We start from the raw sequence: 16,365 nt of genomic DNA, 5'->3' as shown, positions 1-16,365 counted from the left end.
AGGCGCGTAGCTATCTTTTCAGGAGTGAGGGGGACAGAAATGTCGTAATACCAATTATTTTTTATTTTTTTGGATCGATATTTATCGCATCTCTTGCTTTTAATTTGGTAAGATATTCAATACACTGCTGAACAATAACCTCTAATATCTATAATATTATTCTCCTATATTGTATGCCAATTTTATGGTTTACTACAAACACTTGTGCATTAAGTCTCCATAGATTTTATGCAAAGTAAAAAAAAAATATATATATATATATTATATATATATATATATATTATATATATATTATATATATATATATATATATATATATATATATATATATATATATATATATATATATATATATATATATATATATATATATTCTGATGTAAACCAGCTGTTCTCTATGTGAATATATAGTAAAGTGTGATTTATTCCTGTGATCAAAGCTGAATTTATCATCATTACTCCAGTCTTCAGTGTCACATGATCCTTCACTAATCATTCTCAGATGAGGATCTGATGATCAACACATATTTATGATTATTATCAGTTGTGTTGCTCATGGGGTTAATATTTTGTGGAAACCATCTGAACATTTGTGGTAAAATTAAAAAAGAGAAATTAATACTTTTATTGATCAGACATGCATTAAATTGATCACAAGTGATATTTTTAATATTATAAAAGATAATTTATTTAATAAATGCAAATAAAAGCTGTCCATTGAACTTTCTATTCCTCAAAGAATCCTGAAAAATAAAATGAATCTTGGTTTCCACAACATTTTTAAAGGACAACTCCGGTGAGAAATGAACCTAGGGGTAATTAACAGATGGCTACCGAGTAGATCGTTCTCTGGGATGCGTTTTCATGAAAATCGAATGTAAAGAGTTTTATCTCTAAAAACAGATTAGCTTATAATGCTTGTCTATGGGGCACAGGGTAGTGAAATTAAATCGCTAGTTAATACCACTAACAAGGCTAAAACTAACCTCACACTAACACAGTAGCATAATGAGGGTCCCAACATGCAAAGCGAAGCATTGAGAACTTTGTAAGAGTACAAACAGTTTAATAAGAAGATACTTTATAAACATAGTGCCTTACGCGTTCGCGGACAGGCGCCATCTTGGAAAACAGTCTCAACGAATCGATCCACGAGCGCTGTTCTAAGTCAGCTGGTCGATAGGAAATAAGTTTGTGTAATGTAATAACATGGACATTTTTATTTTTATTTATTTATTTTCTCTGTTGTGTTCAGTGTTTTCTTCCGGAAACAACGGATCATATGAGATTCCAAGTCACAGTTCATCACTTAGCAGAGCTCTCGTCTCTCGACGAGTCGAGACTGTTTTCCAAGATGGCGCCTGTCCGTGAACGCGAAATGCACTGTCTTTATAAAGTATCTTCTTATTAAACTGTTTGTACTCTTACAAAGTTCTCAAAGTTCTTCGGTTTGCATGTAGGGACCCTCATTATGCTACTGTGTTAGTGTGAGGCTATTTTGAGCCTTGTTAGTGGTATTAACTAGCGATTTAATTTCACTACCCTGTGCCCCATAGACAAGTGTTATAAGCTAATCTGTTTTTAGAAATAAAACTCTTTACATTCGATATTCATGAAAACGCATCCCAGAGAACGATCTACCCTGCAACCATCTTTTAATTACACCTAGGTTCATTTCTCACCGGAGTTGACCGGAGCAGCACAACTGTTTTCAACATTCAAAAATGTTTCTTGATTATAAAATCCTCATATGAGTATGATTAGTGAAGGATCATGTGACACTGAAGACTGGAGTTATGATAAAATCAGTTTTGATCACAGGAATAAATTACTATATATTCACATAGGAAAAAGGCTGTTTTAATTTGTAATAATATTTCACAATATTACTATTTAACTATTTTTGATTAAATAAATGCAGACGTGGTGAGCAGAAGGTACTTAACATTAAAAAAGCTGCATTATTTATGTGATACTTTATTTTCAATAAATAGCCTACATTGAGATGGCTTGAAAAACACACATAAAGCATTGTTGCAACCGTCTGATTGTCGTCGTCACGTTTCAGCTCATAACGATTGTTTTCCTTCAGCTGCAGCTCCAGCGCGACAGTAAGTTTCTACGAATCCGCTTTTGGACTTTCAGTGAGAGTGCCCTCCTCATATTTAGATGCGAATAAAATGACAGGTCGTGCATAGATTATTAATCAACTGAGGTTGCTGAGGAAGCTGTCTTTAGCGTCCCTGTTAACTTGCCCGCCGCCGCGCAGGGTAACGCCGGTTCGAATCCCGCTCGGAGCGACTAGGATCGGTGAGACCCAGTAAAAGTGCAGGGGACGAAAATACATTTTATTAAATGTATTTTTATTCGCTTTTCGCGTTTTTACACTCGATGGGACTGTGTCGAATGTGAAGAGGAGGATTGCTTGAGGCTGCTATATGACGATGGAGGATCACTCTCTAGCCCCTTTCACACTGCACGTCGGACCCGCAATATTCCCGGAACATTGCCGGGTCGCCTTCTGTGTGAAAGAAACCACGTCCCGGAATTGATTACCGAATTCAACCCGGGTCGGGAACCTAGTAACATTGCGGTATATGTATCAGACTCGCCAAGGAAGCGGAAAAGAGAATTAAGACGGCAACGCAACGGGCAAATCAACAAGACAAAATAAATATTGGAGTGGCCTTTCCAAGATGGAAAGAGCTCATGAGGAGCAACGATTTTAAAAAGAACGCCGACGTTGCCTGCTTTCTTCTCGACAGGTAATATTAATTCAGCCTATTTGTGTATATTGGAAGTTTTATTGTTGCTTGGCTAATTATATCATGGTGTGCTGTGCATAACACTAGAACGACGTCTAGGATAGTTTTCCTCAATAATGCGTCAATGATGAAAAAGTATTGTTTACCTTATAACATAAATCTGTGTTCTTTGACGGATAACATGAGATTAATATTTTAATTGCATTATAATTTGTTTGCCTTACGCTAGTGATGTCGTACAATATACAGAATAACGATAGCACTGATAAAAGTTACTTTACTAAGATTAGCTTGTATTCATCTGGGAACCTGATAGCTGATGTTAGCAATGAAATGGTAAAAAAATAACAAAAATGTAAAACTATTATTCATTTTACATAGATTAATTTGATCATAGATCATTTGGCAAATTAAATAACTGCAAATTATAATAGTTTTCAAAAGTAACCTCATCACTTGAAGCGACATTCACCGAAGAGGTCGAACTGGAAGCCATGACTAAATCGGCCACCGTAGGAGTTGAAACGAAATCGAAATTGAGAGAAATAGAAACTATTATTCACTGAATGGTCATATATCTTTTCACCACTAGTTGGGGGAAAATATCACACAGTGTAGCTTTAATGATATCTGATCATTGAATATATCATTGATCTCATTATGAGATGCATGTTAATACCAGGTGTAAATCTGTCTCTGCTTACTGCTTGCTATCGGATCACCAGTTGCATAAACATAGCCACTATGTTAAGGCTGTGTCTTAAGAAACAACTAGCAATTATTGAAGTAGCAATAAGTCTTACGTTTTGGATTCAAATTAGACCTATGTAAGTATCTCATTTTTATGTAACTGACTTTAAAACGTTATGACCAGCCTTAAAGGGGTACTTCAGCGCTGGGAAGATGAATCTGTATTTAAACTGGGTCATCAATGCAGTAGAAATGTGAAATTATTTTTGAATTTGGTGTCTTCTAGACTGAGAAAAGACAGAAAATGTATTTTTGTCCCATGGGGATGAAAGACTACAATTCCCAGAATGCTTCGCTGCCCTGTGAGGCCATTCCCAACACCACCAACTTCATTACTGTGACTGAGTTGGAGAAGACACTACAATTAAAAACTGAACGGGTCTGTTCAATATAATGAGCGAGTCACCGCGCGAGTATCACAGCAATGAGCACTAACTGCAGGAGTGATGAGAGCTGAGGTAATCGCGACTACATTCGCGGCATACATTCACAACGCGAGTTCAGTCTGGCACGCGTTTCAGTTCATGCCTTTGCAAGCTTAACTTTCATAGAAATGAATTTGAGAAGTTAAAAGACTTACATTGCTCACCATAGCTCCGTTTAAATGATCCTGTCTGCAAGCTGAGCTCTCCCTGCCAGCTGAGTGTTATCTCCCCATCCCCCATGCGCAGATTCAAAACATGCGGAAATGGCTCCCTCTGCTGGCTGTAGTCTTTAGCCTCTGGGCAAACATTCCTCCTATGATGCAAAAATCGTCATTTTGCATCATAGGAGGAATTTTTCCAGAAATAAAATGCATAAATCTCTTGTCTCAGGGAGATATGAGGGGGGAAAGCACAATAATTTGAATATTCTCCAGGGTTTCTACTGATACAAAGCCATATGCTAATCGCTGAAGTAACCCTTTAAAGAAAAACAATTAGATGACTAAAATGTAATTATCAAGTGTTTTATGTAACTGCCCATAAGTGTAAACAGAGCTTTTGGGAGAAATAAAAAGCTTGGGAGTTTGTGGAGGAAAAAAGAAAGCTATCATTCTGAAATGTATGACACTTTGAAACATCAAAGTGATTTCCATTCTCAGCTGAAAACACATGACTCATGAGACGTTCATTTTGTGAATACAGATCTGTGTTTAGACAAGTTGGAAGGCATTATGAACAGACTATGGGATACATTTTTGCTGAGCTGACAGAGTTTCTCTGTGTGTAAAGCCTGTCTAAGCAGGCCAACACTTTCACACATTGTACTGAGACAAAACCTTTTTACACTGACCTAAAATCCGACTGCAGCAAACAGCACAGGTTAGAAGCTAAATCCACTTTGACATCTCTTTCAAAATCATAGAGAAAACAGACTAGCACACCTTAAGCAGTGGTTCTCAAACTTTTTTGGCCACGACCCCCTTTAAACCTAAAAAAATATAAAAATCAGGAGAGCAGCGAGTGTACATTATGGTCCAGTGATGATGTATAGAGCATTGAAGCCACTTTGTCCAATATATAATCAACAATATATAATGTCCAGTACAATATATAGTCCAATATATAGTCCAGTTGTTTCTGTGAATGGAGATTAATTTGCTTCTCTTTTCTGTAGCTTTCAGAAGTCAGTGAAAATTTACCAAATTTTTCTTGTCAAAATTCAAAATAATTCTGTACTATTTGTACAGACAATTTCAAAGTTCTTTCCCATTTTAAATGTGTTGTTTTTGTCGGCATTCAAGCTGAAAACCAATGCTGCCATCTGGTCTTTTTGCCATTTAGTGGGCGTAACCACAGTCATTCAGGCTGACTGTGACGTCACATGCATACCCTCTAAACATGTGTAGGCAGATAAACAAACTATAAATGAACTTCACCATAGTCATATGTCTTCAACGTCACCACCACTAAGCTTCTGACAACTCTTTCAGTCTTTGCTTATTTCCCTTAAAGTCGAGTTATAATGGCCATCAATCAGGAACTGATGTCTTTTACGGTCAATACAATGAAAGTCAGTGGGTTCCAGTTGTTTGGACCCTAACTTATTAAAATAATTACATAGGCCTACAGGTTTTGAACGATATAAGGGTGAATAATAATTTTTTGGGGATCTATCCCTTTAATCCCTTTAAAACTGTCAAATATTTTTGCCATAGATATAATTTATATACATAACACACACAAATATTTATATTACTTGTAAATGAAAATGTTTTTGTAATACATAAATATTAAATGAAAGATCATACTGACGCATAAAAGTCCAACGCTATCTCATGATGACCAATTCTGAGAGAAGCCAGCGGGCAAAAGCACAGATGTCAGTCCTCTAAATGTGAAAAGCCACTGACACAGCAGCCGATGAGGTCACTAAACATGTCAAAGTAAGAGTCACACTGCACTCTATCTCACAGAACATTCCCAAAAGACAAAACAAGCAAATGCATGCTCCGATGAGACAATTTGTCAATCCAACACGGATAAGTTGTAAAAACCATAAATGCATGCTTTTGTACCCACTATATTATTTACTGCACTTTACCCATATTTAACCAAGTAGCCTAAGTTGGTTTAATGATTATCTTTGAGCTACAACAAGGCATACAAAACATTAAAACAATATGTAAACCTGCAGTCAAATTAAATATGGGCCCAACTTCCCTTTTAGAAAAACAGGTCACAATCAAAAATTTATCAACAACTTCAAACCGCAAGGCATAAGATGATCGTTTGGAGAAACAGATTAGATTTATTGTGTTCATGTTTGTATTTGTTAAAGAAAACAGGTAAAACTCCTGTATGATAGTTCACATCTCTGAAAAACACACAGTAGTAGTGGTCCTGAATAATTGTCTGGCTATCACCAGAGCAAGCTCAATCTTTTAAAGGGGTGATGTATTGAGAAATCAACTTTCTTGAGCTTTTGATGTACAGCTCTGAAAAAAATTAAGAGTTTATTCTCTTATTTTTTTCAGAGCTGTATGAATGGTCATGGTAATATAAGAATATCCTGTAAGTTTCTGAGCTGAAAACTTCCTTGTTAGTCAAAGAAAAGCTTTTATAGACACCACCAGGCCCAGAAAACGATCGTGTGCCGCATCTTGACATCATCGTGTGTCGAAACACCGCCTCTACAGAATAATCCACTTGTTAAGTTGTGACATAAGGAACACCGTTTCTGGGTCCAAGCCTCAACTCATTTCACTTGAAAAATGCCATCGATGGCCATTTAATGAGCGCTAATTATTCATATTAAACATCAAACATTTTAAAAGTTAAACATTTTAAATACTTACAGTCTACACAACAGTGTCTGTGCTCACAACGTCACAGACATTAATATCTTAACGATTTATAAAATATGAATCACTGTCTGATCATCTGGAATTTTGGTATAAAGATAAAAGTTATGGTTATAATTTTTTTTATAGTATTACACCACATTGTGTATGTATATTAGCTCTGTTTGTTGTTTTTCTTGTGGTATGAGATAGAGCGTTTGGACCTGGAAGCGCTGCCGCGTGACTTCAGACTTAACAACCGGATAAGCATGTGTAGTTCAGTAGCCCTGCCCACTGACTCATGGAGCTGTTTGGATCACGCTAGCCAGCAGCAATAAAACATGCCAAAGAAGAGAGCAAGATATTGCAGGACTTTGCGCTATTCCTGGTTGTGGAAGAACACAGTTGCTGCATATAAGCTTCCTTCAGATCTCAATATTAGGAATGTGTAATACTTTGTTTCTTTTTAATGAAGTTCCAGCTCACGTGGGGAAGACATTATACATGTGTTTGCTTCATTTAACTGCGGAATCGTTTGTTAACAAGTCTCAGGTTGCACTAGATTTGCAGACACAATGCTGTGCCTTCTATATTGGATCTGGCAGGAATGGTGCAACACACTTATGTGAGTAAAGCATCTTTTTTATATGTAATAGTAGTCCCGGTGCTATGTGTTTTTCACAGAGGGGGACAGGGCTAGCCAGACCCACATCAAGATGTTTGCTCTGGAAACTCACCATTGACAGCTCAATCCGAGGGGCGGGATAGACGGTTGTCTTTCAAACTCCCTCTGCACTGCGTGCACGCAATTGGCTATCGCTACAACCAACCAGAGCAACGAAGGTGAAGCAGAGCTCGTTGACAGATTAAACTTTCGACGTATCCGGACGACAAAACTCAAAACACATCTTGTCAAGAATAAGATCAAGAATAACTTCAGTGCCGCTCTTTGTTATTTTCTCAGAGAAAAGCTTAACTCCAAGTCAAAGCTGATTCAAAAGACCACCGTTCGCCAGTTTCTGTGTTTACTAGAAGCACGCGCAACTCGGCTGTCATTATATTAAGCCCCGCCCACTGACTCTATACACAATGTGATTGGCGCGACCAGAGTTTAGCGTTTACAGCTCAGACGTGTATTGAGAGTTGCTGGACGACACTCGCTGCAAATTAGATTTGCTGCCGCTAGGGTGTGTCTAGATTTCTAGGCTAGGACAGGGCCGCATTTGCAGCAGATATATGCTGCCCATCATAAATCTGAGCACACGAAAGACAGTGTTGGAGGAGAACACCGGAAATGTGACAGAATGAACAATATTCATCTGTATTTGCAATACACGAGCCGTGGTTCAGCTGCGCAAGACAAACGCTGCCAGTGTGAATGAACAATGGGCGCTGCCTGACGCTCTCCATACGCACTGCTTCCGCCCTGCCAACGCACTGCTTGCGCGTGCAGTGTGAAGCCGGCGTTACACAAGTTTTATTTGGAGCCACCATATCAAAAAAACACTCAACCAATCAAATTCAAGGGCCAGTACTAACATTATGTAATGTGCGTAACTATTGTACAATTAAAGCATTTAAAGAACATGGGACTTTCCTGGCAGGTGCTGCCCAATGCAGACAGTAGATAATGCTGCTGGAACATGTTGAAACTGTAGCATTGCACCATGGCTACACTACAATGTATATCCAGGTGAAATGGCTTAAACAAGAAAAAATGGGATGGGTTGGGACTTGATTTTGTCCTTAGGGAAATTATTGGATCGTTGGATAGTTGTTTTTTGCTATTGCTATGATCTCATGTGAGTGAACGGATGTTCCACACACACATGGGTGAACACATCATCAGAGAAGAGAACAAATGTCATTGCAAGAGAAGTTATTTTGGTTTAAAGGCACAATATTTAAGATTTTTGGATTAAAATACCCACCACTAGAACAGTGTTATATATTGTGTTGACCTGTGTCCTAACATTATCCCAAATGTTTCCAAGAATATTTAAATCCAGAGAAATAAGCACTTTTAAACAGGATGCAGAACGTGTCCATGCTTGCTTATCAATGATATCACACCCGCATGATACCCTTGATTTCCACTTTAATTTATTACGTTTTAATAGAACAGACACACAACTATTTGGGAACAACTATTTGGGAGCATTTATAGACTAATTATTGTAAAAATATTAGGGCTCCACAATTTGGGGAAAAAATATATTTGCGATTATTCTGGGTAAAATTGCGATTGCAATTTAAAACGCGATTATTGTTATTATAATTATTTTCCAAATGAAAAGTGTGTGTATATAACATTTGTGTTTATATATTAATATGACTAATAATAATAATTATGATTATTATTACTGCTAAAATATTTTATATAAGAAATAAGAAATATTACCATTAGAATAACATTTTCATAATTACAAATAAAAAATAGAGTATATCAGAATAAATATAACAATTTAATAATACTAATACTAATTATACTTAATAATTATTATTATTTTTGTAATATTTTACAGAAAACGTATTTTACAAAAAAAATAAATGCTGGGTTACCTGTTAATATGCGGACAGCCTATGACTAAAAAACATTAGAAAGGTCTAAGCCTAAGGAGTTATTGTAAAAAATAAAACAACATTTAAAAAAAAAGAAGATATTATTATAAAAATCTGTGTTGTTTATCTGTGATATCAATTTCTTAAAGGTTCACTATGCAACTTTTCATCCACTGGAGGACGCCTATTCTAAACGGCTCGCGAGTACCGGAACTTTTATTATTATTTCCGCTTTTTCCGGTCAGGTAAAAACAGCTATTTTTATCATATCAGATACATTTAAGGGGTCAAGGGCTTCGGCCATCCGTCCACTCTATTCCCTGAACTGAAATGAAGTAGTGGGCTGTACTTTCCACACGATTGACATCAGGTTCAAGTACGCCAGGTTGGCTGGTGGTTATGTTGCCCGGATACCGCCTCCCATGGCCGAGACTGGTATTACGATACCTGTCGGGCCGGGGCTATTAATGCTACCGCTAATTAAGGTTGATATCTTCTGCAGCACTTTAACTTGACATTTTTTTAATGACATCATTGCCCTTATTTCTTCTCATTCTTTTGATGCGTGTAGGTCATTTTTTTGGATATTTTTACCTCAATTTTTACACAGAGCACCTTTAAAGTCTATGTCTTTAATATGAAATATGAACCTCTTGTGCATCCACTGTGGGAGAAAGAAACTCCTGTACATTGAAGAAAAACATGGATTGTCCTATACATTTATAATTTTTTAAGTTTGTTAAGTTTTAAAATGTATTAAAGGGTTAATGACTCAACCCAATGTCGTTCCACACCCGTAAGACCTCTGTTCATCCTCGGAACACAGTTTAAGATATTTTAGATTTAGTCCGAGGGCTTTCTGTCCTTTGAATGTAAGTGCATGCCCACTTGCTGTCCACGTCCAGAAGGTAATGAAAACATCATCAAAGTAGTCCATATGTGACATCAGTTGGTTAGTTAGACTCTTTTGAAGAGTCGACAATACATTTTGGTCCAAAAAAAACAAAAACGAATTTATTCAGCATTAATGAAAGAAATTTCATTTTTGGGTGAACTTACCCTGTAAGCATTATTTTCTTATTATTTATTTCCCAATTTTTTTTAATTCATACTGAAAGCCAGAGGGCGTCCTCGAGCGGAAAAGTTACATTTACCTCAGAGAAGTAATGACGTTAGAGGAAATCCCCTGATTTGAAGCTAACGCTGTGTAAACAGAAGATAGAAACACTTTGATTAAACATGACGACAATAAACATGACTGCAGCAAAATATGGCGTATTTGAGTTCTTCAAGCAGTCAAGGGGTTATTTTCATAATAATAAAGTATATTATAATGCAGTGCTGATTGGCATAGACTTCATCACTGTATAAAATACTATGAAATAACACATCGTCTGCCTCACTCTGTGATGAGAAGCCACTTCAGCTCACAAACACTTGACTGACGATATGAAGTAAGATAAAACATGTTATTAAACATTGTCTTTTGTTGAACAGGTTTATGAACGCTTCACTAATTTGTAAAGATGTTTGACTCATGTTGCTTTTTCAAATGCACGTTAAAGCAACTCAAACTCGCAGTCTTTCAGACGGAGCAGCGTTTACTCCTGATGCCGTTCTTCGCTACTGGGCATTTATTTAAATTAAAATCGCAGCCTTAAAGCTTTCATAATCGCACACAAGCCAAATCGCGATTGCGGTTCGATTTCGATTAATCGTGCAGCCCTAATAAATATATTGTATAAACTAATTATTGTTCAGTAATACAGCATTTTCTCCATCATACAATATGTTTTAAATGCATGCCATTTACCAACACAAGTCATCCAACAATTATTAATATGATATCATAATATCAATCTAGCTGAATGCAGTGTGCAAAAAGTGTATCATAGCAGCCGCGGAGCGAGAGTAACAGTATAACATAATTTTCAACACACTCAAATGTTTTCTAATATGATAAAACTGCGCTGCGTTACCCCACATACGCATGACCAGAAGAAGCAGAAGCGGTCATCTGCGGCATAATAAAAACTCTGCTGCTGTCACCATGTGTCACGCTCATCTCTCATTAGCAATCGCTTTAGCGTTTAGCTCCCATAGCACTCGGTTCTGCTCTGCTTCATACTACAGTGACATTAATAATCTCATCCATGAACATGATTTCTTCCTGAGTCCCATCCGGATTCTTTTCCACCAGCTGTGGTAAAGAGTACAAATCCCAAGATTCTGCACTCAGTCTCGGCATCATCAAGCTACGCCTTTGTTTTGAATAGGTGACCTCTAATGGTGAAAAACTACATAATGTGCCTTTAAGGCAAGCGCAAATTAATAATAATATTATATATATATATATATATATATATATATATATATATATATATATATATATATATATATATATATATATATATATATAATGATGTGCACCGATAAACCATTCATAATAAATACTGCATATTCCATAAAAACATTTTTATGGTGATTTTATGGTGATGTTGAGTAGATGAGATCAGGGATAGTTTACTATTCATGCACGATAGTGATTACTAGCACAATTACTATTCATGATAGCCTTTGGGCACTCGGTATAAGGACATGTACCCACTGACACCAATTTCATAGTTTTCTCTATGACCGAAACAATGTTTTAAGGTTCAAAACTCTGTGAATTTTCCTACCACATGACCAAAATCATATGAAAGACTGAAGAACATATGTGGGACAGTTTAATACGTTGAGTATGCCGACTGTCCAGACGCACATATGACGCTGCACAGGTGGTATTTTTTCAAACAGGCTGCAGCAAGCACAACTGCTGTCTCATGTTTCCTCAGTTGTGTCACCTGTTGTGTGTCAACATAGGGGAAAGCTGTAACCTGCTGTTTTTCCTACTTACAGCTGACTCACCAATACTCCGAGACTAATGCTGAGGAGAGCAAGAGGAACTTTCCACAGATCAGTTTTTACTTTTTTGATAATGTTCAATGTTCTTAACAAATACTAAATAATAATAATTGAAAAATATTAAAACATCAATAAAGTGACATGTAACCCATTAATAAAACCAACGGGTTTTTTTCATAATTCACCATGGTTTTTTTTACATTTTTGTATAGTGTGTACCAGAGGTAGGCCTACATGTTTGAGTGCAATTCCTTTCAATTTCTCACAGAATGTGTTTGCCTTTGCCTATCACTATATGGGTCAATTGGAGAAAAATAAATAATGTGATAAATATTTATTAATATGGTCAAATCTTGCATTCACTTTTTTGAGGGAATTATTGGTGGTTTTATTCAATTTATCAATTTATTTCACACATGCAGGAGACAATTTTTATATTTTCTGGTGTATTTAACTACTAAAAGGACCTGTTTGAAAATTAAAGAAATTGTATAAAAAACTAAAAGAGCTAAGTTGATACAGCCTAGCCTATAGCCTAAGCAAATGACCAAAATATGGAAAGAGGACTATCGGGGGATTTTGATATTTCTTGATTTTATTATGTTTCATGTAGCATATAGGCTATCTGAGTGTTGACAAAAAGACAGAGACAAAGCAAAAACACTAAAAAAAAGTTTTTAACAATTGTTAAGATTTATCTATTGCTCATCCCAGATTAATAATTTGGACTATTTTCAGAAATAATGCGATTTTGAGATTTTTTTTTAGTACGATACCTCAAGAGTCACTGAACCGTGCATGTTCATTTCAGAAAGAGGCAAAAATTGCGTTGTGAAACTAAAGCAATACTCACAAACCAATCACAGAGCCATATAGATTAATGTTAGTAATTGTAAAAAAATGTGTCCTACCTGTTGAATCTCTTCTCCTCAGGCTCGTAATAGAAACATTTGGAAAATCTTCATTTCCACCATCATTACGGGCTTCAGCCATTATAGGTTATATTAACGATAGGCTGTCCGTGTTTAAATCCAGACTTTTAATGTGCGTGAATTAAACAAAGCTGAGAATATATTTGAATACTCTGAACAAACCAACCGTATGTTCTGTTTGATAAAAAGTCAGTTGTAGGCTACTAATAGCTTGAGTTACCGCAGATCTGTGTGTTAAACGCGAACTGATGAACTAAACACTCCGCTTGACTCGGGCATCATGACAGACAGATGAGTGTGCTGTGCATGCGCGTCTGTACATGCTGTTCAGCAGAGGGCGGAAAAGACTGCAGAATATAGGGCAAAAATCATCTCCTCGACAGGCTATTAGACACTCGCATTGACCTATTATGTTCGTTATGATTTTATCATGTCCATGTAATAAACTAAACTTTAGTTTGAAAATGCAAAATAATAATAATAATAATTCATAGACTATTAATACAAAGTTTCATAGGCTATATAACGTTTCATTTGGTGAGTTAATATTCATAATATCATAATTATAATAAATAGTCTAATCAAAAAAATAAAACACTTATAAGATTAAACAAAGAAATAATAAAACACTTTAAATAAGATTCACTTGGCTATTTTTACTGCAAATTTTTCGTTTTTGGTGCTTGAAGAAATGGAAATTTGGGAAAGTTGGATTTGGAGCATAAGATTATTTTGGAGTTGATTCCCCTGGACTGGAGTGTCTTGCACCTATGTATTGCATCAAAACTTTCTGGACTTTGAACCTTGATTTTTGGTCCTCTTTATCTTTTTGAAATATCTTATTGTCTTTTTTTCTAATCAGTTTTATTATGCTGTAGTCTTGTTTTATATATAAATCTGAGCTTTTTGTGTTCCTTTTTATGTCTTGTCATATTTGTATTATAATGAGAATTCAATAAAAAATATTGTTTTTATTTCTTTACCTGCATATCATGTGACTATCATGTGTTTTTCATTACATCAATTTCTAAATGATTTATACCAGACATTTATAATATACAGAAAATTAAAGAAAAGGGAAACTGTAATACCAATTACTCTCAAAAAAATAGCATATCATGAAAAGGTTCTTTAAACGAGCTATTAACCTAATCACCTGAATCAACTAATTAACTATAAACACCTGCAACAGATTCCTGAGGCTTTTACAAACTCCCAGCCTGGTTCATTCCTCAAAACCGCAATCATGGGTAAGACTGCCGACCTGACTGCTGTCCAGAAGGCCATCATTGACACCCTCAAGCGAGAGGGTAAGACACAGAAATACATTTCTGAACGAATAGGCTGTTCCCAGAGTGCTGTATCAAGGCACCTCAGTGGGAGGTCTATGGGAAGGAAAAAGTGTGGCAAAAAACGCTGCACAACGAGAAGAGGTGACCGGACCCTGAGGAAGATTGTGGAGAAGGACCGATTCCAGACTCCGGAAGCAGTGGACTGAGTCTGGAGTAGAAACATCCAGAGCCACCGTGCACAGGCGTGTGCAGGAAATGGGCTACAGGTGCCGCATTCCCCAGGTCAAGCCACTTTGGGCTACAGAGAAGCAGCACTGGACTGTTGCTCAGTGGTCCAAAGTACTTTTTTCGGATGAAAGCAAATTTTGCATGTCATTCGGTAATCAAGGTTCCAGAGTGTGGAGGAAGACTGGGGAGAAGGAAATGCCAAAATGCCTGAAGTCCAGTGTCAAGTACCCACAGTCAGTGATGGTCTGGGTGCCATGTCAGCTGCTGGTGTTGGTCCACTGTGTTTTATCAAGGGCAGGGTCAATGCAGCTAGCTATCAGGAGATTTTGGAGCACTTCATGCTTCCATCTGCTGAAAAGCTTTATGGAGATGAAGATTTTGTTTTTCAGCACGACCTGGCACCTGCTCACAGTGCCAAAACCTGGTAAATGGTTTACTGACCATGGTATAACTGTGCTCAATTGGCCTGCCAACTCTCCTGACCTGAACCCCATAGAGAATCTGTGGGATATTGTGAAGAGAAAGTTGAGAGACACAAGACCCAACACTCTGGATGAGCTTAAGGCCGCTATCGAAGCCTCCTGGGCCTCCATAACACCTCAGCAGTGCCACAGGCTGATTGCCTCCATGCCACGCCGCATTGAAGCAGTCATTTCTGCAAAAGGATTCCCGACCAAGTATTGAGTGCATAACTGAACATAATTATTTGAAGGTTGACTTTTTTTTGTATTAAAACACTTTTCTTTTATTGGTCGGATGAAATATGCTAATTTTTGGGGTTTTCATGAGCTGTATGCCAAAATCATCAGTGTTAAAACAATCAAAGACCTGAAATATTTCAGTAGGTGTGCAATGAATCTAAAATATATGAAAGTTTAATTTTTATCATTACATTATGAAAATGATGAACTTTATCACAATATGCTAATTTTTTTTAGAAGGACCTGTATATGAGTTCAGTTTTTGGAGTTCAGCAATCTTTTATTTTTCACTAATGAGCATTTGTGTGATTAATGAACATTTTGCAGCATGGATGCTTTTGCGATTAGCTTAATAGGCCTATATGCTAACGTGAAAAATGTCCGAAATGCAAGAAAACGATATCTCTTGATTTGTATGTATTCTTTGTGTTAAAGTGCCAAGCGATTATTATCATAAAACTATGGTAGATCACGTGATGTTTTTTGTTTTTTTTTAAGAAAAAAAAGGAGAATTATTATTATTAGAGGACTACATTTAGAAAAGGTTTATTCATTTATGTGCATGATTCTCTCTATTTGCATGCCACTGTTTGAGCCACAATAGTAAATGTGGAAAGGTCGTGTGACAGAATACTTTTTGGACCTGTTTCTTGTTGAGCAAGACTGTTGAGTTGACTCTCTCCATCTACTTGTCATCGTTTGAGGCGGCGCTATGTGGCATGATGGATCATCTAAAAAATATGGTAAGTTCAGTAACCCAATTTTTATTACAAAATATACATGCATTTCATTTCAATACATCAGAAAATGATACAGCATGGTTGGCTGTTAATCTTCTCTGTTTATTTCTGTACATTACCCCCGCCATGCCACTGTTTGAGCCACTACTGTGATGAAAGAAGAGCAACGTACAATCAAAAAAGGTAACCCCATTGCTGCCTAGAATGAAAAATTGAATTAACC

General features: G+C 36.6%; 1 protein-coding gene across 2 annotated transcripts in view; it reads right to left on the bottom strand.

Annotated features, from left to right (window-relative positions):
* Positions 1-13,262, bottom strand: part of sh3d19 (SH3 domain containing 19) — a 44,463-nt gene extending 31,201 nt beyond the window's left edge. Inside the window, exon 1 of one of the 2 annotated variants that reach the window (XM_067441672.1) lies at positions 13,161-13,262. In XM_067441672.1, coding sequence (XP_067297773.1) covers positions 13,161-13,242 — 82 coding nt within the window. In that variant the 5' untranslated portion in view covers positions 13,243-13,262. Of the gene's footprint in view, positions 1-5,752; positions 5,815-13,160 lie in introns of those variants that run through there. The other variant, XM_067441673.1, reaches the window with a different exon arrangement.
* Positions 13,263-16,365: the final 3,103 nt, after the last annotated feature.

This window comes from Pseudorasbora parva, chromosome 4, assembly GCF_024679245.1.
Source record: "Pseudorasbora parva isolate DD20220531a chromosome 4, ASM2467924v1, whole genome shotgun sequence".
Classification (NCBI taxonomy): domain Eukaryota; kingdom Metazoa; phylum Chordata; class Actinopteri; order Cypriniformes; family Gobionidae; genus Pseudorasbora; species Pseudorasbora parva.
Note: the sequence above shows the minus strand (reverse complement) of the source record. Positions and strands in the feature narration are given on the sequence as shown.